This window comes from Harpia harpyja, chromosome 2 (genome assembly GCF_026419915.1).
Source record: "Harpia harpyja isolate bHarHar1 chromosome 2, bHarHar1 primary haplotype, whole genome shotgun sequence".
Lineage (NCBI taxonomy): Eukaryota > Metazoa > Chordata > Aves > Accipitriformes > Accipitridae > Harpia > Harpia harpyja.
The window spans coordinates 5,873,854-5,901,489 of NC_068941.1; the positions used below are offsets into that span (position 1 = coordinate 5,873,854).

Here is a 27,636-nt window from a genome sequence, read left to right on the forward strand (position 1 = left end):
ATACTTTCAGTATGGCATTTGAAAACAGCACAGGACTTCAGGGCTGGACCCAAGAGCTATTCATATGTAATGTGCATGTTGCTAGTCTTACAAGCAGGAGGTAAATGTGGTGAGCAAAAGTAAATGTCAACATAAATTTTGAAGAATGGACTGGATTGTTAGCTGTTTGACATAGGTTTCAGATGTCAGGAGTTAGTTGCAGCATTTCACCTTTCTTGTCTCTGTTTTATGGCTCTTGCTTGCAAGCAATTTTTGTGTTAATATTGGTCTTAAAAGCTTGTTCTGGTGCTAAATGACTTGACGATTTCCATTTTAACATTTTAATTTGTACATTCCTGAAGGTCATTTTTCACTCTATTGGGCTGTTCAGTGAGGTGGTAGTTACGGCTCAGTAGGAGTAACATCTTAACATTATTTCTTGCTGTATACCTCGCTTTCTTTTTGTGAAGAATGTTGTTACAAAGCGGGTAGTTAGAGGTCACCTTGCACAACTGTATTTGGTCTAGAAGCTAAAAATCTCTAAGATGCTGATTGTTGCCCTGTTTGTGCTAAAAATAAGGGAGAATGTTTTGTTAGAACTTTCGTAATGGAAAGAGGAACTGGGAAAAGGAAAGGCAACGGCAGCACTGCATGCAGTTGATGGTCATTTTTGTTTCATTTCTAACTAGGCTTTTGGGTTTTTCAGTGTTAATGTATTTGTCAAGCTGCAGTAACCCTGCATATATTGCTTCCTTAAACAAAAGGTTTGAACTTGTAGTTACACTTTGATTTGCTTTAAAATTGCAGCATAGACTCTTTTCCAAAACATTCTCTGCGTGTGCAATTATAAATAAGATATACCTCCTACAAGTAGGTGTTTTCCTTATACAAACAAATTGCATGGGAGAGAGCTGGAGTAAAGGTGAAAATAAATGGAGTTTCTGTGTAGAACATGATGGCAGCATTTGAGTCAGGTGGGTGAGCACGCTTTGAGAATCTCCTAAGTGCAAACTGAAATTGCAGGAAATAAATAAGGTCCGACCCACATCACTGGCAAAACTCCTGTTGTTCTGCAGAAGCAGCAGTTTCTGGTAACAAAATATGTAAAATAAAGCCTGAATAAATCTCCCACTGTGGTGTGCAGTAGCAGTTTGCAACAGTATGTTTTGTATTGTTTCTCTTTGTGAGTGACACCTTAGGATTGTCATTTTAGGATAAGTTAGGGCGATTAATTGCCAGAATTACTTACCAGAAACAGGAGGCTATTGAGACAAATTTAATTAAAGCAGATTCAGAAGGATAAACTGTGTTGTTTTGGGAGAGTAATTTGCAGTATGTCAGAATGTTATCTTCCCAAAATAAAACTGTCAAATTAAATAGAAATAATATCAAAGTGGAAATAACTTTTAAGTGGGATAATTTCATTTATACAGAACTGTGTTCTGAAACAGTGGAATCTGAAAAAGTGCTCCCTTCTGATTCTTCATTTACTTAAAGTGTTCTATTAAACATGTTGTTAGGGCTGTCAGATGCAATGCGTCTTCATTACTATTAATATCAAAGGAGTTATCCTCTGTGGCACAATGACATGTGGAAGGAATGAAATAAAATCAATTTGCGGTAGTTGAAAATCCGTTATTGTAAAGTATATTTGCAGATAAATGACATCCTATTAAACAGAAGTGTTTTACTGAGTTCTGCTGCATTGACTGTGACAGAGAATTGTGCACTGCAAGTGTGAAAATAGGTTGCTAAATGCAGACTTTGTATAATTTCAGTACTCAAGATTAGCTCATTTCTACTAAGCTTACGTTTTGAATACTAGCAATGTAGAATTGGGCATAATGCTTTTTTGTCTTTTAATTTCGTTTGACGTGTCTTCTATTTAATATTTTCTGCATATACTCGCATCTGGTAGGACTGTGAGCTTGCTGAGAGTAAGGGGAATGTTTCTACGTGTGCTCCGTTAATGCAAAGTAACCTAAAACACTTCAGAAAGCTCCCAACATCCAGAGAACCTCTAGGATTGGTTCTGCCCATTCCTCTGGATAGGACAGAGTTCAGAAACTGGAGGGTTAATGCAGAACTGATAGCAAAAATAATCACTCATGATTCACTGCCTAACTCAAGAAGGCAGCATTTGTCTTGGGTCTTCTGAGACAAAGGCTTCGCTCTGTTGAGTGCATAGAGAACCTAGATTCGCTTTAGAAGGACTGATTCACTAAGCCTCTAAAGTTCAGGCACAAGTTAGGTGAGCAAGTTGAAAGCTACGTCTGTACTGTTCTTTCACTGCAAGAGTTAAAATAGAGGGCCATCATAACAAAAGATATCCTGTAGGATTGCAGAAGTACAGGGAAGTTGTACATTGCCATTCACAGAATTGCCGAATGGCTGAGGTTGGAAGGCTCCTCTGGAGGTCATCTGGTCCCACCCCCCTGCTCAAGCTGGGCCATGTCCAGGTGCCTTTTGACTGTCTCCAAGGAGGGAAATCCTGACTGCATGCAAGATCAGGTTTTCAAGGGAATTTCTTCTTCAGACACCTAAATGAGATTTGCAAAGTGGCCAGAATAGTTAATATTTGGATGTCAGGCTAACTACCTTCTTCTTTAAAGTTTGTGAATTGGAGTTGAACACGCACTCAAGAAAATTGCTGTCACAAGGTTAAGTGGTAATTTTTTATCAGTATCATATGTATTGACCTCAGAAGAAGTCAAGTCAAAAGTAAACCCTCTAAAATGAGCATCTTCTGCACCTCTAAAGATGAGGCAAAGTGGTGGTACTTCAGCTTGAGTATCTATAGTGTCAGGGACACAAGTGTCAAGAGCCCTTCTGAAAATCTTTTGACAGTTTATTAACCTAAATCCTGTAAAACTAATAAATTGTTTGTTTTATTAAACAACAGATGAAGTTTATTCTAGTTTCACCACAACTTCTTCAATTAAAAAAAAAAAGACCCAAACAACTTGAAACTGTACTTCAGATTTTTAGACTACCTGATTGTTACAGGTTTGCCTGTCACTGTGTAAAATCTGGACTGATAGAACATAGTTCTTCAATGTAACGTACTGTGTAGCTGTCACTGTGCATCAACAGTAACCATCCATCTTCATATTTATTTACTTTATCTTCCTCTGGTATAATAGAAATAATGGAAGAGAACATTTTCAAAGTCTAATTGCCTCCCACTTTGAAAATAAGCTTGGTAATGTCATCTCAACATTCATTTTTCAGTAACTTTTTTTCTCTCCTAATGTCTGTCAGGCAGGAGGGACCATTACACTGTGACAATGTTATGTTTTATTTTCCTTGTGTCTTTTAGAAGACTAAGAGCCTGTGCAGAGCAAATAATTCATTTAAATGGGCATACAGAGAAAATCTATCTAGATATCCACAGAGTAAGTTTATCTTAATAGACCGTGATTGTCCTGGCTGATGGTCTACTAATTTAATATCTTTTGGTTTTGTTACAGTTAGTCTTTGTGAAATTTTTATGATTATACAGCATTGAGATTTTTCCAAGGGAAAAGCAGCTGATAATAGGGGGGGAAATTAAATATGATTTTTTTTCTATTGACAGTTTGTGCAGTGCTGGTGGTCTAGGCAGTAAGTTGGTCTACCTTTTCCTTCATTCCCTCAATACACGCGCTTTCTGTATTTCCTTGAGAGTTGATCACATTTTCAAAATGAAAAATTAGAACACTGTGAAATTCTTTTTTCCAAATAATTAGCTGTGTGATCTCCTCTTGACTGTCTTGTCCTTTGTGCGCTTTTCAAAAGAGATGTCTTGAATTGAAGTCAGGATGGGGATCTCTTCACTTTCTTCATGTAAGCCTAATCTTTTTCTGCACTTGCAATTACTCTTTTATAATTGCCAAGGAAAAAGCTTCATATTAACTTTATCCATTATTGGGAGGGGAATGATCTATCTTTTTTTCTCATTCTGTTTTGTGAGCACTTAGGCAATGCATCTGTTAGCATATGTGCATTGAAATGGCCAATACAAGCTTGAATTTGCAGTCTTGTGGCATTAGAATCATTGAAGACTTGGATGACAAGAGCTATCCTCTTTGTGCATCATCTATGCCAAACAGCGTTCGGATAATGGAGAGGATTTAGCTGGGAAGAAGAAATTCATAGCATTTTAGTCTCCATCACTTGAACAGTCTGTCATCTTGCCCAGATTTTGAGGTTTATAATGTAGACAAATCAGAGCTAGTCCTCTAACTTTCCATAGTAGACAACATAGAAAAATAGCTCATCTTTAGGCAGGCACTGCTTAAGTGAATTGCACCTTAGAACTACGTATTGTTTCTGTTGTTCATAAAATGCTTCTAGAGTGACTAAGATCAAATATAAACATTTGCATTTGGTCAGACTGATCTTCTTTCATGTTCCAAAGCCAGTGCTGTCACTTTTTTGTTATTTCCTTAGTGCATTGGTGGCCTAATCTTTTGTTTAATATAATATAGATTTGTTTAATAACAGATTTCTCCCCTAAGAGCTAATTGTCTATTCACTATATTACAAATCTGTCCACATTAGTCAGCACTGCTTAAATTATTACAGTTGTTTAAAACCCAGTAAGTGTCTTTTCACCCTGTGTAGCATATGTGGAAAGAAATCAGAACTTCCCCTGGTAAAGAATACCACTTGGATATAAATTTAAAAAATATGGTGACATACCTTTTCAGTTACTCTTGCATAGGAAGGACCTAAATATTTGCCTAAGAAGAGAAGCTTAGGTGTATTTTGTGTTAAGGCAGAATGGCTAGAAGGTGCAGAAAGCCCGAACTGTCAAGACACAAGAAGGTTCCTGTCACAGAAGGAAGTCTAATTCTGCAAGTTATTTGCTGCTTTATCTATAAGATCATGTAGAAGGTTATCAGTAAAGAAATGATAGATGTGTCATAAAATGTCAGTTGCAGAACCACCAGAGATACTCACATGTATTTGGTTGCACTGAGCCGTAAATCTTTCCTCCGGGGAGATTCAAAAACTCTTTTTAATCACCTCTTTAAATGACATAAGGAATTAACTATTAAGAACTTTTGTTCTGCTAAATCATTTTACATTCCCAATCCATTAGCCATGGTACCTTTATGCCATTGTTCAATGTGCTTACTGTGTGTGTACATATATTCTTTTTTAATTTGACTTGAAGCTCCTAAGCTATTTTATATTGACTTGGCTGAAATAATAAGTAAAAAGTATATTCTGTCCTTAAAAAGAGTCAAAGAAAAGGAATACTATTAACTGTGGTGTTTCTGTAGCTGTCTGATGTCCTAGGAAGACTGATTTAACTTCTTGAGTGTATTGTTTCAGATATAGTAGTGTGGAATATTATGCACTGTGAGGCAGTAGAGAATTAGATATCAGAACTAAAATATAACTTTAAAACAAGTTATAAAAATAGTTTTATTTATTTTATGGGCTGCTATCAGCATATAGAATGCTTTACCAGTCAGTCATCCTAACATTTAACTTCTAAAAGCACTTTGGTTTATGTACCAACTTCTGTGAATTTTAATGTAGTAAGATTGATACAACTGCTGCTCAATACAGCCCAGCTTTTGTTCCTAAAAGAAATGTACTGATGTTTGAAACAGAAAGCTGGATGAAAGTCCTCGACCAAAGGAGGGTGGCTGCGGAGGGGTGACGGGGACGCAGGAGAGCTGGCTCCGCCTTGGGTGCAACACTTCTGGGGCTGCCAGGGCAGTGCTGGGAATTCCACACATACTTCCTCCTCCTGTTCTGCACCTGTGTACAGCTAGATACAACCAAACCCCATGGAATAAGCTTGGCACCAAGACTAATTGTACAGCTTATGCATGGTGTGTGAAGACAAAAACCTTGCATGGTAACGGTGTGTCTAATAATAGCCAGGTTCCATGTGGTATCTCTGTGGATTGCCAGGCAAATGGAGAGGAGGCTACCTTTTTGTGTGTGCTCGAATGCCCCTGGTCTGTGCTTTATGTTGATACACATATAGGTATTGTATGTGGGAAGGACTGAGGTTCAGAAATGTTTGCACAAACAACGCTGCCTAGCTCCCTGGGGCTGTGGGATGAGCATGGCTCCATGCAGGAAATCTGTAAAGAGAGCGTGTATGTCAAATAGCAGCACTGGCATACTCCTCTGTAGCTACACAAGAAGTCGTACTTGTGCCAAAATGGTAACTACATTTACCCATTCTTACTTGCTGGCTCAACTATCCACTCCGTTCATCTGTACAATACTTCGGAGGCACATCAACTGTAAAAAGGATGCTCTGTATCTAAGCCATCTTGTTCTACATCGAAAATGTGAAAGTGAACATTGATTGACCGACCGGTGGATGTTCTTTCTAGGACAGAGTCGATTCCTGTTAGCATTTAAGTGTGAGGAGCTTATAGTTCAGTGCTGTGTCTGTTAAGAGGAAACCAATTTTTGGTCTTTGTTCCTGTTAGTTCAGTGATTTTCTTTAGCTCTACGTTTGCTGAAATTCATGGCTTGTCTTGTTTGTTTTGTTCATGGTATTTTGGAGTTGTTTTTCTTAAAAAACAAAAAAACAAAAAACCAATTTTTTGAAAAATAAAGCAGCTGGATGTGGTAGTCCTTAGCTCCATTGAACCTAGGAGAGTCATCAGGTCCTAGACAGACTTTTACAACTCCGTACTGATGTGCTGCAGCTTTGAGGCCTTTAGCAAAGCAGCGTAAGTTTTAGCGTTAAGGAGGATGATATTCTATGTATCTGTTTTCCTACATGTTTTTGCACCTGGACCTAAAAGATGCTGAGTATTTTCTATTCTGAAGGAATCCTGTGGAAGTTCTGTGCATTCGCAAGTGTGCACAGTCTGCACTTCAGAAGTGTCTTGCATGGGAGGCTTGGGTCAGGAGTGAGGTGCTGCGCCATGCTCCCTCATTTGTATTTGTCGACTGCTAAGAAACTTAACTGCTGAGTGCAGAGTCCTCTGGAGCATTAAGACAAAAGATATCTCAGAAGGATGAGGCAGATCACTAATCATGAAGTTGTTTATAACCATTTTTTTTTTTTTTTCTGCTTAGTTTCGCAATGCTGGAGTAACTGAATCTGGGGGTTTTTTTGTTTGGTTGGTTTGTTTTGTTTTTCTTTTTTTATAATTTAAAAGCTGTGACACTATACACTCTCATGCAAACCTAAGTCTTGAAACAGTGATTTTTCAAGCATTGTGCCATCTCCTCCCATTACGAATTCAGTGGCAGGGAACCTAATAGAAGAGAAATTAATCTCAGTTTGCAGCTTTTTTTATTGTCAAAGAGGCTGCAGAAACTGCTTCTTGGCATTGTAAATCCCAGGAGATCTTCGAGGGCAATGAGAATGTTTTGCTTCAAGCTCTTCCACCCCAGCACCAGAGTTGACTATTGGTTACACACTCCCTGGTCCTTGGTCTGTCTTGATGATAGAACCAAAGTAAGGAAATCATGGCTTCTATGAATCCACTGATGATTTCCCAAATAAGTAGATGTGCATTATGGATGCAGTCTTCTACATCTTTCCAGAAAATGACGGTAATTTTTTTTCATTTTTAATTCCCCACATTTCTCTGTAGTGGTGAATACTTTACTACCCTTAGGCTTAATGGAACTCTCTTAGCAATGGTGTGTCTGCCTGTTGTATTCTGCTTCCTGTTCTTAATGGAGTTTTGTGATGTAAGAGCTATTTTATTTCAACCTTAAGCGATTACACTCACGTGCGATCAAGTGGGCTAACTGAATCCTTTGTAACACTGTTTCTGCTTTTTCCCTTGACTTAGTTTATTATGCAGAGATATCTTTACACTTGAGCATAAGGCTTCTCTTCCAAAGAAATCCACACAAATGCTTAAGTCCACCCAGTGTGCCAGCCTTCAGTGATCATTTTTGGTTCACAGCCATGTAGCAACTTCTGTCTTCCTCTGTCTACTTAGAAACTTATACTTTAAGAATGTACATGAATATTTTCATGGAGGAGATAAAAATGCATGTGATTCTGCACACTTTACTTTGAGTATTGTCAACATAACCTAAGCTCGGCTCTGTTTGGGTTGATCCATCTGGCCATGAAAGCAAAACCTGCCGTTCCAAAATTTATGAAGTAAGTGCAATGTGCGTCAAGACATATTGAAACCTTAGCCTGCACTGTAAGATGTTCAAATCTACTGGATAATTTGTCTCCACTGAAAAAGCCTTTTCAATGTTTCAAGATTAGTATTTTAAAAGCTGGCCATTGATGTTAGCAGAGTAACAATGTTGACAGAGCAAAAGAAGGAAGTTGAGAGAAGGCACTTGCTGGGCGTAGCTGTTATGAAGTTAATGCACCAGACCTGCGGCAGGGTTCTAGCTCTGTCTGCAGCAGGCCTGGAGGCATAATTAAGAAGAGTTACGTGCTGAAACTGCTTTCCAGCCTCCTGGCAGTGTGTCCCTCAGCTATCCTACCAGTCCCTCTCATTCCTTAGATTGCAAGTTCTCTTGGTCAGAGGCTCTTTTTGTTCTGTGCTTTTTGTTCAAAAAGCACTTTGGTAATACAAATAATAATAATGCAACTACAGTTTACCACAGAGCTGTACAGATTCATCACCGTGCTAGTGGCTGCTGCAAGATTTATTCTGGGCTTTTTCAGATGACAAGTTAGCCATCCAATTCCTGCTGCTAAGGGAATTGAATAAAATTTTCACAACCAACAAATAAAAACACACTGCAGATGGATCTAGAAATCAAAGCAATTAACTGTAAAACATGATACCGAAATTGGGCCTATCTCCTTCCTGATCTTCAGTCACATCAAGAAGGCACAGTCTGGCAAAAAGAGAAAAATGAGGGTCGAAAGTGGGACTCATTTCATTAGTTTCTTTTACAATACAGCTGCATGGAAAGTGTCCTTTCTTCTTACCTGTTCGGTCTGGAAGAAGTCAGCGCAGCTACATGACTGATTCTTGGTGATTATTCTTACAAAACAAAGTAAAAGAAAAGCAGCTGGTTGCCAGTGTGTATCTAATCCCTCATGGAATAACAATGCCCTATCTATTTCCAATTCCAGTTTCTTTTTCTGTGCGAACTTCAACACTTCTACAAGGTAGAAGTGTTACTCCCTGTTTAAAAATTATGTTTGACAGAGCACAAAAACCTTATGACCAATTTAAAAAAATATTTACTCTTTAGGAGATTCCTTCTGGTACTTTACAGTCCTGGAGATGAGTTAGTATTGCTCCTTAAAATGTAGTTTCATATCTGCAATAAATCATAAATTAAATACCATTTTATATTGCAAAAATTATGCTACAATACATTTGAAAATACAAATAGCGGAGAGGACAAATAAAAAGTCAGTGACTGTGCAGAGTAAGGCTCCATGGATTCATTCCAAGCCAGGTCAGTAAATCCATGCGACAAAGGCCCTGCCATGCTGTACAGAGGTAACGGGTTAGGTCTGGGAACACCAGTTGCATTTTTGTGGAGCTAATAAGCCACACAGCTCTACATGAAGCTCTGATTCACTTGCCCTTTCCATGTTAGCACTCCTGGGAATAACCCAAGTGTCTCTGCTCCCATTTTAAAGCAAACTTGGACTAAAGATAACTTAGAGTTGCCTTTGATAGAACTCTAATGAAAATGGAAAGGAGGCTGAAAAATAGTTCTGCATTTATAGAAGAAGTGTTTGTTTTATGGTGCAAAACATTTCTCATACCTTGTCCTTTCTCACTGCCTTTGCTAACGGTAATAGAAATGTCGAAAATGGTAATCCTGAAAATATCCTAAAAACAAGATGAATACTAAAATATACCTGAATTTGTAGTGTAAGCTGGTTTGAAATTTAAGCTGACTGTGAAAAATATCATTTTACATCAGGAAAGTACTTCATCTTATTGACTGAGGAGTTACGTAGAGTATTGTGCTCAGTTCTGCACCACTTAATCAGAAATATTTAGGGGGTGCTTAGAGACACTAGAATACTCATGAAATGTCAGAGCAAAAAATGAAAAAATAAAGGCTAAAGAATTTGGTAAGTAATGATGACCAAAGCAGAAAGCAGTAGGCTGCAGATGTCTGTAGGGTATAAACAGTGAGGATGGATAAAAATATTTAATGTAAGGCACAGAGATATTTAAGTGTAGGTTGAATAGCCAATAAAAGTGGCAGATTAGAGGCTAATATCCAAAAGGAAGTAAAAGGATTATGTAAGTCTTTAAAAATTAGATTTGGCAAAAAGGTATGAAGTGTGCTATTGAAAGGAGTATAATATTGGCAGGGAATTTGTACTAAGATGTATTCCCAATCTCTTACAGTATAATCAACTGCAGAGCTCAGTTTGGATTCCTGTGTGTCGGTCTGAGTCTGCAAGTGTAGAATTTGCCAGCTGAGATACTTATCTATGTAGATCTAGTTTCTGTAATCTTGCCTTTTAGAAATGCAAACGTGCATGCAAAACCAGGAAAGGTATGTATTAACACCTTCTAACAAAATCATACCCCATGTTTCTCTTATTAACGTCCTGTGTTTCACTAAAGTCTTAGGGTTTTTTTTCTCCTGAATTATATCCCTTAGACTGGGTACTATGCAGGAGTCAATGAAACCGTCCAAATTTTTATTAACTTGAAGTAAGTTCTTATTGTGTCTTTTCTGTGTTGACTACATATAATCATAAAAAATATGGCTTGAGAAAGAGTTGTATCTGTTACTTTATGCAAGCTTGTCTTGCTTGCTTGCTCTTTTTCTGTCATTTCTTTGATACCAATAGTGATGTAGCAGGGAATTTCATTCAGCAATTTTAGAACTACTCATAAAGAGAAGGAAAAAAAAAAAAATTTGTGACCCTTAGCTGGTGAGCAAGCTGAAGACTGAATTCCTAGCTGTTTCTGACGTGGAGCTTTCTGGCAGAAAGAGAATATGAAAATCTTCTTGGTAAAAGATGTTTTTTCTGTCAAAAAAGGTGGAGCATAGAGGGAAAAAGAGCTTTTGGTATGCCTCAGCTCACCCCAAACATAGGGACAAAGATAGATATTTTTAATTGGATACAGTATTAAGAGAAACATGGGAATCTTTTTGGCTCTATTAGGAAAAAAAAAAAAAACCTAAGAAACATTTGTGAATGGATTGTGTCATTGGTGTGTTGCCCAGCCCATGGAGCGGTCAGTTTATTTAACATGCCGGTGATGTGGTAACTCTGTTGTGCTTTACTAAACAGGGAGAGCAACTGGCTCTGTTGTGGTTTTTATATAAATTAGAGGGTTTGAGTCTTCATTTATTTGCACTTTATTCTCTAATATGTAAAACTAAGCAGTAACACAAATATTGTGCTTGTCTAGAAGCATTAGTCTTACTAGGGGAGAAAAGAAGTGTAAACTGAGAAGTAAACAAACCCCAAAGTGTTTCTCTTTGGTACCAACATTTTAGACATAGCTCGTAGTGTCCAATGTTTCTTTCAAGTTACCTAAACAGCAGCTTGTTATACCTTGGTCTGTGGACTTGAGTTTTCCTGTGATCATGTAACAGATTTATATTGTAATTGTAGCCACTGTTACTCGGTGATTGCTTTCTAAATGCTGGAAAAATATTGTAAAAACTTAAATGCTTTGAATTTTGTGTGCTCTAGAAAAATAGATAAATACCACCCGCTGTTGAGCTGTGATCATCTATATAATGATGTAGACAAAACTTTGAAATCTTGTTTATTTGAAATTCTGCTGAGCAGGAAGTGCAGGCTTCAGGGCTTACAGGGACAGGTAAGTCTTAGTTTATCCAGGCTCAGGCATTGAGATCCAGAGAATACTGACATTGAAGAAGAAAAGTAAGACTGAAGTTTTTTCAAAAGGCCATATTCACAGACTGTTGGGAGTTTGATGTATACAACACTGACACACCATTTTTATTTTCATTTCCTAAAGAAATCGGGTATTTTTAATGTCCCTGTTTGCCTTTGTCAGTCCAGCAATTAAACCAAAATGGGGTAGATTTAGGTTAGACATAAGGAAGGAATCTTTTATGATGAGGGTGGTGAGACACTGGCACAGGTTGCCGAGAGAAGTTGTGGATGCCCCATCCCTGGAAGTGTTCAAGGTCAGGTTGGATGGGGCTTTGGGCAACCTGCTCTTGTGAAAGATGCTGCTGCCCATGACAGGGAGTTGGACTAGATGATCTTTGAAGGTCGCTTCCAACCCAAACCATTCCATGATTCTGTGATCAATCTAATGACGTTTGAACCTGCGGGCCAGTTTCGGTCCAGTGTGACAGATACGGGCAGTTCTCAAAGACAGTTAAATTCCTGCTGACATCCTGGAGTTCAGCGTGGGGTAAGGCATGTACGCAAAGCAGTGCCTGCGCTGAAGCAGAGGTTTCAGAGTGAGGTCTGCATTTATCCTCTACTTTGACCTGCCCCTGGCTAATCCATGTGCCATGTCTTGGAGCTAGCGATAGCACGTACTGTCTCTTTTTCATCTAGACAGGGCGTGTGGGACAGAGTGGGAAGGGAAGGAGGTGCTTTGGAGACCTAATGGGGAGGGTAGGTCCTAGGCAGCGGTGTGAAAGGGAGTGCAGGCTACTGCATTGTGGGAATAGCAATTTGGGAAACGAATCTATAGGAGACTAGGTTTTATGGAACAAATTTCTTGTTTTGTATGCAAGCCATAGGAGTAAAGGTAGACCTGAAATCTAAATTGCATCTCTAAAAACATTGGCATTTTGGACAGAGTAGTGTAGCCACTGACAAACTCATCAGAGTGGAGCAGATGTAGTGACCCAGCTGCAGCTTCCTGCGCATTCAGGTGAGGTCACTGTGGTCTCTGCTGCGGAGAGATTAGGCCTAAAAATTCTTCCAGTGTTGAACCTTCTAGATGTTTTCAGCATTCAGCGCCTGTAGAGAGCCACGTGTTGCCAACAGCGGGGTAAAAGGGCCCTAAGCAGCAGAGCCAGGCAGTGTGCGGTGGGTAAAGGAGCACAGGCTTTGCTGCAGCGGAAGCTCGTGGCCAGCCCGTGCAGCGGAGGACTGTCTTCCTTGGAGAGTAGCCCTTGTCCTCCAGCCAAACTCTGCTTGCTGCGCCTGTTGGCTATAGTGAAAGCTAAAGCTGGAGCTGGCGTGTGAGGAAGCATTAAATAAGAAGCAAACGTGCTGTTGATAATGAATGTGGTACTAGGAGCTTGGATAATAGCTCTGTTCTTTCTGAGCCGGACGACTATAATATATACATGCTGTTAGACTGAATAGCCATGCCATTGTTTTAACTTCTATGACAAAATATTGTGCATCCTACCAGACAAGAGCTGAAGCTGTAAAAGTGCGGGTTGTCTAATCAGGGCGTGCAGGAGTATAACTGCTTTGCATCTGAGGTTATTTTTTGAACCTGATTTTTTGGAGGCCTAACATTTACTGATAGCTAGACAAGTGTCTACATGAATCAGTGAACAACCCTGACAATTTATCTACTGCTGATGGGATGCAATGGAGACAAGCCAGACTAAGCAGGCACAGCGAAGTGGCCCAGAAGTGAACTGGAACAGGATCTGAACTACTCTGTCACCCTGAGAGATGGCCTATCATGCTCGGAGCTGAGGCAGCTATGCGTGTGTGGGGGGGTGACTTTCCAGTACAGCTACCTGAATGCTCGCGTTGTGGCTAACAAACCTCAGTTTCCCACTGTACTGGGTCATCAACAATCACCAGATTGCAAGAACTTAACTGGATAAATATGAAGAGATTTTAAGTGCATTTTAGAGTCACTTTGTTTTTACTACTTTGAGTTTTGTTATACTCTGAGAACTTACCTCTTTATCCTTGGTGTTTCATAAGCAAATAAAGCGTGAGGCCAACAAGTTTTTAATTGAATCCTGTCTGACCAAAATCCAGGGAAAAATATCATATGCAGCAGTAGGGTGTTTATTAGTTCTATTTCAATTGGCCTGGGGTTTTTTTGACCTTTAATTAAAAGAAATGCGGGATTTTATTTCTGTTGACTGCAGAATAATGAGATCATTTAGCTTTTTAGTAATTGTAACCTCTTTCATCAAAGTACATTTTAATTGAGAGATAATAATGCAGAATTTCATATAGAATCCTGAAAACAGCATCCTAATTACTTTGTTAAATAGTATTGACACCAAGCATTCAAAACCTTCAACTTACCTTGCCATAATTGCTTATTCTCATTAGCTGCTATCTCAGCCTCCAAGAAGTGAGAAGCTGGTGAAGGAAGTTAGAAATATTTCTTAAAACTCTTGGTTGTACAAATGATTTGCCTAGATGAAAGAGCCTAATTACTTGATAGTGTATAATTGGACCATCATCAAGATCACTATTGTATGCAATATAAAAAAAACTCCAAAGGAAGACTCAGTAACATTAAAACAGTGTGTTCTAATGAAAAAACTTCTGCTTGAAATCATCTGAGACAACGGTTTCCGAAGTGGCTGCTTACATTTTTAGTATCCTTTAGTGGACCTCAAATTCAGATACCTTGTTACAGCATCTGTGCACATGAAATAAAGTTGTGGCTCCTGAATGTTTTGAAAATCAGGTCCAGTGTGTCTTATATTGGACACCGAAAAACTAAGGTGCATGTAGTTGGGCTCCAGCCTGATGTCTCATCTTACCGACACTTTGAAGAGAAGCTGGGTTCCCCAGTTAATGGTGCTTATCGAACTAGTGAGTATGGGCCTTAATATTATAGGAAGTCAGGTAAGATACTGAGGACAATGGATCTGGCAAACAGTCCAAATTAACCCAAGCAATCAATGGGAGCTTTGCCTGTCCTGCACATTAAAGAGTTGGGCTCCAAGGCTTCCCTGTCTGATAATTTAAAAACACAATTGCTGCAGGTAGAATCTAGCCATCAGTAAATGACAAGTAACTGAAGCGAGGTGCTTCATTTCATCTCCAAGGAATTTTTGCACACATTTTCTGTTTTAAATTCTACCGTGTTAGGTGGCTCTTTGTAAATAGGCATCCTGCTGACATGTGGTACTTCTGAACTGTTACATCTTTTGAATGACTTGGTAGACTTATCAAAATCCATGTTTTTAATTGAAAGAATAATTTGTTTCTTGAAGCTACTGTATCTTAATAAGCAGGTTCTCCCCCCCCGCCCCCCTTTTAATTTTCTTGTACAAAGCAGCAGGAATAATTGTCTTCAGCTCACATGGAATCTGATATTTTATAAACTTGAACATATGTATTGTCAGCAGTTTAGCTTTTCCATCCCTTTTTCATCAGTCTTTCTATTTTGGCTGGATTGTGTCCTCTTGGACACCTTGCTTCCACCAAACTGTAGAGCAGTGTCCTTTCCCCACTTACATAGATTAGGGTCTATTTATAATTTATGCTCTCTGCCAGCTAAACACTTTGCAGAAAAAGCTGAAGATTTTCTTTGTTTTCTTCTCTTGCCCTCTCTGTAGCGTCAGCTCTGTTAAGTGAGTGCACAGTCAAAGAAAATTTAAGCATTCTTCTCCTTTTGTCTGAAGGATATTCAAACTGTTTTTTTCAGATACACCCGGTATACCCAAAGCAATTATTCTTTCTCCTGCATAGATTAAATGTTTATGGTAATGGGTGTCAAAATGCTAATCTTGGAAATCCAGAAAGAATAGACATTGAATTTTAATGATGTTCCAAAATACATAATTCATAATGACGGAAACATTTTTCCTCAGAAGCAAAATAGTCTGTCTAATAAAATAATGATTCCCAGCCATTTGGGATGGACCTTCATTGAGGCTATCCTCTGTTTCATCTTGCCATGCTGCCTCTCGCTGCCTCCAAACACTCTACATTCTTGCCCACTGCCTTCCCAGCCCTGACTGCTGCCACAGTTTCTTGAACGGCTGCCATCACGATCTCAGCATTTCTCACTTTCAGGTCCCACTGCTGCTACAACATTTCTTGTGGATCCCCACTGCTCCCTCCCCCTCAACTCTCCCTTTCCTAGGCAGTGTGTTCCCCCTCCTCTCTTTTCTGCCATCAGCCTCAGCACTGCCAGGACAAACCTGGGACTGATTATCAGGCACAGTTTGTTAGCCTGGCCTCTGTTCTGTGCCACACCGTGCCACGTATTGCCTCTAATGTTGGACACTTTGCTAGGGCCTCTAAGTTTAGGGACTGATATATACAACATGATAAAGCACAATCTCAAAATATATCTGGGAAATTTAAAGTACTGATTGTTGAACTCTGCAGAGAAGCACAATGCTTTAAAAATCATAATACTTGTATGCATAATAAATGCAAACTTCAGTCACATGTGTGTTTTGTTCCTCAATTCTCTTTTCTGTTTCTTCCCCAACCCTCTTTTGTTTTCTTTTCTTTTTTTCCCCCTTATAAGCAAGAGAATTTGCAATGTGGGGAGAAACTTTAGAAAAGGTCAGGTTCTGCAGAAGGGGAAGTTTGAGGGAGGCAGGTGGTGTGCATATACCTGTGCAGGCAGCTTCAGCTGCAGGACTCTTTTTCTCAGAGCGTGGACATGCTCAGGAAAGGCAAAATGATGTCACAAAAAGTGCAAAGTAAAAGGACATCATATCAGTTACAGCTCATTAAACCCCTATGTGAAGAACTCCACTCAAGTTAAAAGGGCTTTAGTTCTGTTTCTTCCCTCTCTTGCAGGGGTTAAACTAAAGAGGTAATATGGTATAGAAAATTCAAGCTACTTCTGCATAAGAGCTCCCATAAAGGGGCTTCATGTGCTTAACTCATGTGCTTTCGCTTTACACTTTCTATTAATTTGTTTTACCTTTTCAGAAGGTCCTTGCCTTCATTAAAGACCCAGTACAGCATTAGAAGTTTTCCTCAAAAGAAAAGTAATTCCTAATTTAATGGCTCCTTTGATAGTATTGTTAGACACAAAATAGTAAAGCCAGCGTTGAGAGATGAGATCTGCTTCCCAAAAAAAGGGGGAGGAGATAGGCTTTTTGAAAAACTATGAAGCTGACCTTTCTTGCTTTTGTTTCCGACATGAAAGTATGTACTGATTTGAAGTTTAAGATATTAACACTGCAGCATTGTGAGGCTATGTCTATCTGCTTGCCACTTTAGTTAAAATCCATGGGATTATAAGTAAAATTAACAGTGTTTTTAACTATTTTGCTTTTCAAGTAGCTAAGTTCTTTAGCAGCTTTTGAGTAGGAAAATAGTCATAAATATGTTGGTATGATTACAGAAACTAGTCATAGTTCCTTTTTGGTGAAGCAGAGTTCAATAAAGCATTTTTGATTTATTTGTTTGATCAGCCAAGATGTTTGGGTCTGAGTATTTTTGTTGATGCTGAAGAAATTACTACTGTCTGTTTATTGAAGACAAGTTGATACTTGTGACTTCTCCGTGACAGACTATAAAGTGAAATCATGTAAAGGGATATTTGAGGACAGGAGGCAGGGTAGTTTCCTGGCTATGGAAATGGGAAGCAAGTTTGGTATGAGTTTTATCCTTGGCTTTACTGCTGATTTACTTGAGCAAGAGCTTTTGACAGCCCATATCACCTGTCTGTGCCTCTGTTTGTCCTATCTATAACGTGAGAAAAATTAAATAAAACTGTTTCCTTTGTAAACAAAGCTGGTATTTCTGAAAGAAAAGTGATTAAAAAAGCTAAACATTATGGTTGTCAGGAAAGGAGGAGGCCATCTATACAAAGGCAGGACTTCTCATACATCTCCATTGCATGAATATTTCAATTAAAGAAGAATTCTTTTGGTTCCTTCTGTTTCATTTGTGTTCTCAGAGTCCATTTTCTCCTAAATTCTCAGCCAGTCGAGATCCCATTGGCCATTACAGCAGCTTCCATTTGCTGAGATGTTTCATCAGAAATGAAATAGAAATAACTTAAATGGGTGATGCTGATTAATCATCTGAGAATCTGGCTTTATTTACAACATACATGATTTTTTGTGTTCCTTTCATTATACTATAAACTTGTCAGATGCAAGGATTGAAAGAACTCCGTTGTTTCGCTGTTGGGATAACTTTTGTCTATGGCTTGGATTGTAACAGGGCCTTTTTCTGAGATTATTTTGGGCTGTTGGTGAAGAAGGGGGTCTTTCATCATACACTGAATTCTCACATTTGATTTCTGGCACAAGGAATTTCCTAAACTTAGTATGTGAGCTTAGGAAAAGTTGAAAAGAAAGTACTCCATTGTAGCTATGTACATGAAAGTGATTATGTAGCCAGCAATTTATTTTCCTTATAGTACCAGTGGAAGTATAACATATGTACTAAATAATTATTTATAAACATATGAAAGCTTTACTAAATAGTTTTTAAAATATTTTAAAAAATAGGTTTTTAAAAAAACCTTCAGTACTAGTGTATTTATATAACATCTCATACAGATACCCAGAGGGGTATTCATAAACCAATCATAAAATATATAGAAAATATCACCAGCTTACCTTCAGCATATACAACAGCATTTAGAAATGAAATTTCAGGCTTTTCGTCCCCCTATTTTTCTCTCTTTCTGTCTTTCTGATAGAAACTCACAGTAATAGGCCCTGCCATCTGCTACTATATATTTTTCATGAGTTTTAACATTTTGTTTTTAGAACCTGAAAGATGAGTAAAATGTCAAGTCACCCAGAAAATAATCATAGGCATGACAACTCAAATGTTATCTCAGCTTGTCTGTACAAAAGTGGTTCACAGCAGGTCTGTGCCCTCCTCTTTGCAGATAGAGCAGGCGGAGCAGGTGAGCTGGTACACCGTTGGTATTAGCTGATACATTTTTGAACACCACCACAAGGCTTTAGCAGAAGATCTCCCACTGATTTTAATGAGTAACGTGGCCAAAAAACCAACAGCATCAGTTTCAAAGTTTGTTCTGTAGAAGGTGAACTACAGATTTCCTTTAGAGTTTCGTGTTATTTGAGTGTTATCTGGAACGTCTTATCGTGACTGCTGGCCTAAAAAAATGCAGCCACGAGGCAATCATTGAGGCAAGAAGGCAGTAACTGCACTAGCAAAATTAATTCCTGGTGAAGAAGTAAACTCTTATGTTGCGTTACCACAGAAATGTCATAGGCTTTTTGCTACCCTTCTCCATCCTGCCGTTTGAAAGCCCGTGTTTGCGACTCTCCTGTCAGCCCTGTAGCTGCAGTGTGCCAGGGAGGTGCAGCAAAGGTCTCCTTCCAGGTCGTGTTTCTCTGGCGTTCCCAGCTGCTCTTTGTTTTTCCCATTCTGTTTTTCCATCATGCTGAGACTAGACTGGAGCTGACAAGCTGAGAAGCTGTTAGAAGGGTACAGGATAAGAGCTTCAGCTCAAAAAATGCTCGCAGTTCTCAACTTAATTTGGAGGGAAAGAACTGTGCAGCCCATTCATGCCACCTTGCTGTCAAGCTGCGCTCAGGAACTCTTTCATTCGACAGTATGTACCGTTAACATAAGAAGTGTATAGCCATATCATTTGCCTCCTACATTTTTAACTGTGCAAAGATAAAATTATTTCATTGAATAGGTTCCCAGCAGCTCAAGGATGGTTTTCATAATAAATCCTCTGCAGATTTGCTATCTTTCATTAGAATAAGAGGTCTCCTCGGTGATCTTTGCACTCTCAGCCTGTGCAAAAGCCCTCGTTACAGTGTTGCAAGATTTTTCTCTTAATATTCCACTTCAGAAGTCTCGAGCTTGTTTTCAATTATCTCCGTTCTGTGTTTCGTTTTACTCATTCCTTTAGAAAGTCCCTTGTTCACAGGACATTTTTTAGGCTTTCCAGTGAAAGAAGATGATCTTTACCTTACTAGTACTGTCCTTTGAAACTGCCTATGCTGTTGTTGCTGGAGTTACACTGCTGAAGAAGACCGAGGCGAGTTACTTCCAGATCTGAGAGGACCTTAAGAAATAGGAGGCAGAAAAGTCATGGTTCTTTCACAGATTTAGTTTTGTGATTAATATATATTTAATGAATATGCTTAGGCATAATGTTCTGGTCCGCTGAAGTGGTGAACAAGGCAAGTACTACTGATGACTCAGAATTGAAACCACTCGTGTTTCGTCAGCCGTGTCAGCAAAACTCAAATTTGCAGCCCCCCAGGACAGGGACAAATGACTGTCTCTCCTGTTGCTGCAGATCAGCTCCCTCAAGCACCAGCTTCCCTGAGCCAGCCAGAGCTACAAGCTTAGTGAGGCCTCAGATGCAGCACAGTAGAGGACTGGAGAGCAGCTGTGTTCCCGCTTTGGCCAGTGCTGTGATCTCTCAATGGGGCCAGGTGAAAATGCTCGGCTCTGGAAAGGGAGTGTCAGGAAAGGCGAGCACAGGGCACAGGCAGATGCACTAGCTGTGGTGTGTGGTCACCTCTTACTGGGAATGGGAGCTCCGCTGGGCCTGCTGCCTTGGGCCTCTCATCAGGTTGGTGCACAGGGGAACCCCTGCTATTGTCACCTTTTCGCCGGATTTTGTCACTGTAATGTTGTGGGTACGATAGTGTAAGGAAACAGGCTTGACAGAGTTTGCAGGTGCAGATCATACTTTCGTTAGAACGATGTAGATGAGCCCTGGAAAAGACCTGAAGAACAGCCCAAAAGTTTCTCGGATAAGGTGGATGTCACCTCCATTTGTAAAATGGCTCATATTTTAAGGAACTGTAACTTGACTATGCAATGCCTATATCTAAAGCTGGACTTGACTTCCATGTTAACATTCTGTTGTCATTGGCATTCCAAGTGAAAAAAATAATTGTAGACAAATTATTTGTATAATGTCCAAAGAAACTGTCTCCTATTTTTCAGGGCACCAAATTGCATTGAATTTCAAGAGTGGGGAGCCTACTAGACCTTTAAACCTTTGAAAATCTCAAGTGATTTTAATCTTTTTGTGCTTTTAAATACATTCCCCTTTCATAACATGCTTAGAGTTACTAATTTCTGACTACAGTAATGCTTTTAATCACTTTATTAAAATCATTGTGTTATAATGTATGTTGACTTTGAAAACTCTTTGATGACCTTTAACGTATAAATATTTTCTTTTCTTTCAAAGGTACTGCATGAGTGCCTGTCTCCAAGTGTGTGTGTGTGTGTGTGCGCCACATGCGCTGTAGCTGGCCATACACTTCTGATGTGCTGTGTACAGGGTCACAAATCTCCAGAGTCCAATGTGTTCATGAATTATCAACTATCGAGTGCTCAGTTGAAGACAGGCTATTTGGAGGAATGTGTACTCCGAGTCTCATTTTGGAGGAGGCTTTTTGCTCTTCTGTTCTTGTTTTGCAAAGTTTTGTTTTGCTCTGGGAAGCTAGGTTTCTTTGTTACACCTGGAAAACTGAAAGGGTGAACAGCAGAGTGTAAGAGTTTGGGAGATAACTCCTGAAAGTAATATGTAAATCTTGGGAGTTACAAGTCAAGAAGAGCATACTGAAATCAACGAGTGAAGCTGTATCTGATGAATAATAGCTTTCCCCTTTCTTCCTGCATGCTGGTTTTTTGTTGGTACTAATTTAGTGCAAGTACATGTATGCTGACAGCCAGTGTGCTAACTGTCTGAGAAATGAGTCAGAATTTGGGGGAGTTTAGGATTAAGTTCTTTGATGTGGAACAGGCTTCATCTAGCTTCTGTCTTTCTGGATTTTTTTTTTTTTGATTGCCAGTAATTTTGAAACATGACTAAAATGCTGTGTACATACTTGGCCTGATCTAGAGAAACATAATTCTAATAGATGCTGTTCACCCTGGTGAACGGAGCAGTGGTTGGGGGCACAAGAGATCCGACTTTCATTCCTAGCTGTGTCCCAAGTTTACTGAGTAATCAGTGGAAGGTGTTGTCTCTGGTGTGTGCCTTTGTTTTCCTATCTCATGATTCAGGGAGTAAAACAGTATTTGATAGCTGATCATCTTTATGAGGAAAACAATGGAGTTTGCATGCCGTCTTTAATCTTTAAATGGTGATGAAAATATCTGTTACTTCTTTGTCATATATAAGGAGCTGTTTTTAAATAGCAAAATCAATTGAAAAGACTTTTACCAGTAAAAAAATTTATATTGTTATATTAAATTTCTGTGCCAGGTGCGTTTTCTACAGATATGTTTTTACGGTGGGTTGTTTTTTTTTCAGGCCCTGCTTGACACTCAGAATCTTTTGAGAGCTCAGATTACAAATTTTACTTTCAACCTGGGATTTTCAGGGAAATTTTATCACACAGGTAAGAATGAAATACTAAAATCACTTTCATTTTGATGGTGTTTTTTGTAGTATGAGGAAAGTAGGAATGATGGAGACTAAGGGTCTGAGTAGAGAGAAGAGTTTCCTTCATAGTAGGATGACTAAAAAAATCAAATTGTTCTTTCTTCCAGGTTGCTTTGGGACATACATTTGTGTGATTGACCGAATCAAATTTTTCTCTTAAAGTTATTATACTGGATTAACCTTTTGTTAGTGCTGTAGTCTGTCTGGAAATAACCACGTGGGTAGAGTCTGTAAACACCTCTTTGCAGCAACATTTTTATTTAAAAAAAAAAAGGGGGGGGGATGTGCATAATGGTCCCTTAAGTAGAGTAATGATGTGGAAGTAGGAGAGCCAGGCTGTAGTTTCTAAGAGAAAGACTAAGCCCTTCAGGAAAGTGTACTGTCAGACTATTAAGTATCCTGAATAAGAGGAATGTTCCTCCTCCTCCTGCAAACTGGGACATGCAGAAATGGCAGTCATAGGGCCAGGAGGAGACCTTGCAAGCAGCAGTCCAAGCTTGGGGTTACAGCTTTCTGTAGGGGTTATATGTGTTACATATGTGTCATTGGATAACAGTAAAATCAATCCTGAGGGTGGAATAAACACCTTACTGTTAAATAAACCTTACTGTTAATAAACTCTTACTGTTGCTTTATAATTTCATTCAATTTGAGCTAGCTCAGATGCTCACTATAGAAACTCTCCCAGGAAATGGGGAGAGGGAGGCACGTAGAATAGGTGAACTGGATTTTTTCTCTGCATCCATTTCCTGAGCACACAGAATTTAGGTGGTAATTTTAGGTGGGCTGGAACATCTTGGAATGAGGTACCTGTAATTCTAGTAAGCTGCAGTGCCTGCATTAGGTGCCGATGTAGAACAGATTGAATTCCTCCTCCCCTTTTATTATAATTCAGTTCCTTTCAACCTGTTGTTGAGTGGTAAATTCCACCGATCAAATGCAATTTTCTATTGCCTTCACTGAGGGATCTGTTGAGCTACCACAGTTTATCCTTTTGGATAGTTTAATCTCTACTGTAGAATATAGCAATGTATATTACCCATTAAAATAATATTATACTTAAACCACCAAGAAATAGGGAGAAATAAAAGAAAAGGTATTAAATAGGATGTGATATAGAAGAAAAGCCGCTCTCTACTGTCAAACAGAAAGAAAAAAACATGCATGCAAAACAGGACAACATCAGGGCCTGGAAGAGAGAGACAAAAGACAACAAAAGATAATGTCACAGTTGAAGGATATTAATATGAAAAGAGGGAAGTGAAGCGACATGTTAGCTAAGATGAGGAACCAAAACCAGATTTATTGAAAACCAAAGAAAGATATGCAGAGCTTGAATATGCTTGACTGCTGTGCATGTTACATAGCAGAGGGATGAGCGTAACTCTTCTTGTGCTCAGTTGTACACTTTGTTCAGTATTACTTGTCATATTAAGAAGAGAAGAGGCAGGGAAAGAAGTTTGTTATTTAGAGCTGAACAGCTGGAGAAGAAAGCAGCTGGAGCTGCGTAGTTCCTCCACAGGTCTCTTGGGCTCGGCAGACTTCAGCTAGACTTGGTAAATGTCCAGGTTTCACCCCTGCAACCCAGGTGTCACCTGCACAATTCAGAGAGACTAGAGATGCCTTAACTTTTTCACATTCAGGACATCACTTGCTCCATCCATTCCCATCCCTTCCTTCCCTTTCTTTTGCCTAAAATGGCCCAGCAACACAGTCCTGACTGCCAAGTTTGACACCAGTGTCTCAGCAGGCAGAGGTACTTTCCCAACCACTTCTTTTGCCTCAGTTGATAGTTCAGATGCTTTGGAGGGAACACGCACATGGGTTTCCTGGTTTGGGCTGAGTAGGATTTGGCAAAGGTATTGCATGTTTGTAGCACAAACTGACCCAGCTACTGGCTGTAAAATGAATGAGTTGAGCCTGTCTCTGTTACAGCCCATCCCTTGCTGTGGCTTTCTTCCTTTCTTGATATGGTTTCTTCTCCCTGATCTGGCTATCATATGACCTTTAGGCACTCCTGTCACTTTCTTTGATAGTGTGTGAACATCACACAGGGCCCCACGGACTCGCATGGAGTCCGGAAGTCTAAATGGTCCTACAAATATTGACACATCATTACATATGTCTGCCCGCATTTTTCATTCACTGCTGTAGTTCCCTCAGAGGTAATGAGGAATAAAATCACAACAGCGAAGGTATGTCAGACAAGGTTTACTGAGAGAAAGAGGGAAAAGCAAAAGGCATATAGGGTTAGTGAGAGTATGGCCATACGGATGCAGAAAGCATCAGAGCTGAACATTTGGCTAAAAGACTGAAAAAGGAGAACAGATTTTGCAAAATGCTGAGGGAGAGAAAGGATTTGTCAAGTTGTGTTGATTGTTGGCCGGAGTAGGAACCATCAGTAAAGCAGGAAGCAGGCACACTGCGAAGGTGTGTTAAGCTATAGGTTGTCAAAGTTCGGCTCATGGAGTCCTTATATGGCAGCCCATTAAGGGGTTATTCAAATTTGGCTGCCTTTGACAGGACTTTGTCATTAAAAGTGCACTGGGACTAAGATGAATGTCTGGGCTTGGGGACGGAAGGGGTGTCCTGATCCGCCAGCTAATTAGACCCTGACACTCCCCATCCCTGAGGTGCTGTCAGATACCCAGGCCGAATCTCTGTGAGTAGGTTATACAGAGCCGAGGCACGGGCCCGAGCACCGAGAGCGGGTTGTCGTTACCCTTGGATTACCAAATGGCCTCTGGAGTGCTCGGGGTCCCGGCCAGCCCCCAACTGCCTTCACCCGGGGGAGCAGAGGCAGGGGCCCGTCCCAGTGGGTAGCTGGGGTGCAGCTGCTTCTCTCGCAGGCTGGGAGGAGTTATGAGTGTCAAAGCGGCCAGCCGGTCTCAGGGTTGGAGGACAGGCCCCACCACTGGCTTATTTACTGCTGTAACTGCAGCACGAGAAGCGTGAGAGAACGGCAAGGCCGTACGCTGCTGCCTGAGTGATTCTTCTTCATCAGCACTGCAACTCAAAATGGCTGCGGGGCCTGTTCCACACACCGCATCCTTAGGAACAGGCAGGAGAGCATCTGAAAAGACAGGCCTGGGGTCTGAGAAATATCTCGGTGAGCTGCAGCCACTCTTTAAATCTCTTACAAAAAAAAAAAAAAAGATGCAGATTTCTAGGAACTCCTGAATAGGCCATGATCAGAAAGGTAAGAATTAGCCGGGAAGAGAAAATAATTGTATTATGCACAATATTTTGAAAAGGCTGCTGGAAAAAATACTTCCACGTATCATAGGTAACGAAAGGAAAAGAAGTTTGATTGGGGAGTGAATTTAGTTTGGATAAGGAATACTAGAAAAGAGTTGTCAACGTTTTCATTTATACTCTGTATTAAACTATCTTGTGTACAATTTACCTGATTCCGTCCCTTAAGCTACTGATGTTACTGATATATCACATGCATGTGAGGACAGTGTTGTACCATGCATTCAAGATGCCATGAAAATGGAGCTTTTGGTCTTTTACTTGACTATAATGACTTCAGGAAAAGGAATGTGTACTTGGAAACATTTAAAGTCCTCAGTACTTTAAATGGTCACATTTTATTATGCTGATTTCTTTCTTATATTTTCAAACATTTGTAAGAATATAATAAAAGTAGAGACTTTACTTCAGATTTTTTTTTTTTTTTTTTTTTTTTTAGGCACTGAGGAGGAAGATGAAGGCGATGACCTGTTGTTGAGGTCCGTGGATGAGTTTTGGTGGTTTCCCCATATGTGGAGTCACATGCAACCTCATCTCTTCCACAATGAGTCATCACTGGTGGAGCAGATGATCCTCAACAAAAAGTTTGCCTTAGTGAGTTGTATTTTTGCATTTTATATTGGATTTAGGTATTCAGAAACCATTATTCCTATTTTGTTGGAAAATCAATCCTTGTAGAATTTGTTTTAATCTCAATGAATTGGAAAAAAAAGAAAGTTTTGATAAAGGGCTTTTTGCAATCACTCTACTTTGTGCTATGAAAATCCTGTTTCTCTACAGTTTGGATTTCCTTCTCAATTGAAGTTTGATCTTTTTGTATTACTTTATGAAAAAATTTGAATGGAAGAATTCTTTCAGAATGAAGAATTAATTATGTTCCCATCTTGGAAAGTCAATATAGATAAAAATTCTTCTATTTCAATATTTTCCTAGATAAAATTTTGTCCAAATAACCCATTGTTTAGATTAGAAAAAATCCAGTTTTCTGAAAGAATAAATACTCTATCAAAATGTGTCAAATGACTTTATGAAAACACTGCATGTTAGGATTAATGAAGTGTGCCACATTTTCAAAGATGCTTTTCTGCAGTAATACCTAATCACATCTTATTTATTCCATTTGGATCAACTTTATAAAAAATTGTTTTGAAAAGCATTGCCTTTACTAATTATTTAATCACAGAAAAGCTCTGAAAAACAAATGTTTCACTGAGAATATAAGAAAAAATAAAACCAGATCTTTAGGTCTGACGATACTAGAGAAACAGACTTGCCTTTTCTCTGCAGTCAATTTCATACAATAAAACCAAACCAAACTGCCATACATAATACATATTATTTGTCTGAAGAAATGGTCCAATGTAAAGACATAAAGAAGTGTGATATCAGAATATCTCAGCAAACATAACTTGTTTGCCGAAATACATCTACTCTTCCCAACAGCCTAATTTTACTTCTCCTTTTTCAAAATACACTGGTTGCTCCTTAGCTGGCAGGTAATGACTTTGTTCCTTGAAAGAGCAGGGGGATTTGAAATACCAGAACAAAAAAGAGTGCACTATGGTCATGTGTCAGTGAGTATAGGACGAAGGTATAGACCTAGAATATCAAGCAATTAAAATTTGTATTTGAAAACTTTGCTTTTAAGTAAGGTATATGCTTTCTTTCAACCAAAGATTTTACCAAGTTTACTGTAAACTGTGGTTGTACTGAGTACGGGCCAGCTCAATTTTACTGTTTACTTTAAAGAAAGCATTTTAATAGAAGTTAGAACCATGAAAATTTAAAAATCCTGTGTGCAAAATTCCCTTTTTTCTATGATTCTGTGTACTGTTGCAAGTTCCACTGGATATTAAGTTAGTTCTTGTAGTTCTGGTGTGACCTAAGACATCCTCTGGGATTAGTCTACAGTATGTAACCATTAAAGTACATTATTAGAAGAATTCATATTCAACCTTGTTTTACGTAACTGCATCAATTTCTATTTTCTTCACTACTTTCAATGCTCTTAATACTTACAGATACCTTATATTACATGTTTTTCGTGTCTGAAGCTATGTATAGATATATAAACATGGAGCTACTCATTATGTTTCACATGCGTAAAGCATTTAAATTAGTTACAAAGGTAAGTATCCTGCTTTTTTGAAAGAGGCTGAAATTGCTGGTGCCTCATGCATTATCAAACTGAATGTGTATACTGTGTGTTAAATGCTCAACATGGGAATTACAGTCACTAAGAAGTAATGGAGACACT

General features: G+C 39.2%; 1 protein-coding gene across 3 annotated transcripts in view; it reads left to right on the forward strand.

The window, feature by feature from the left end:
• The window catches only part of LOC128153979 (bifunctional heparan sulfate N-deacetylase/N-sulfotransferase 3), a 538,027-nt gene that overhangs the window by 473,565 nt on the left and 36,826 nt on the right, over nt 1-27,636 (forward strand). For all 3 annotated transcript variants that reach the window (XM_052813981.1, XM_052813977.1, XM_052813987.1), the window contains 2 exons: nt 21,993-22,080; nt 25,819-25,973. In XM_052813981.1, the coding sequence (XP_052669941.1) occupies nt 21,993-22,080; nt 25,819-25,973 (243 nt within the window). The remainder of the gene's footprint in view (nt 1-21,992; nt 22,081-25,818; nt 25,974-27,636) is intronic.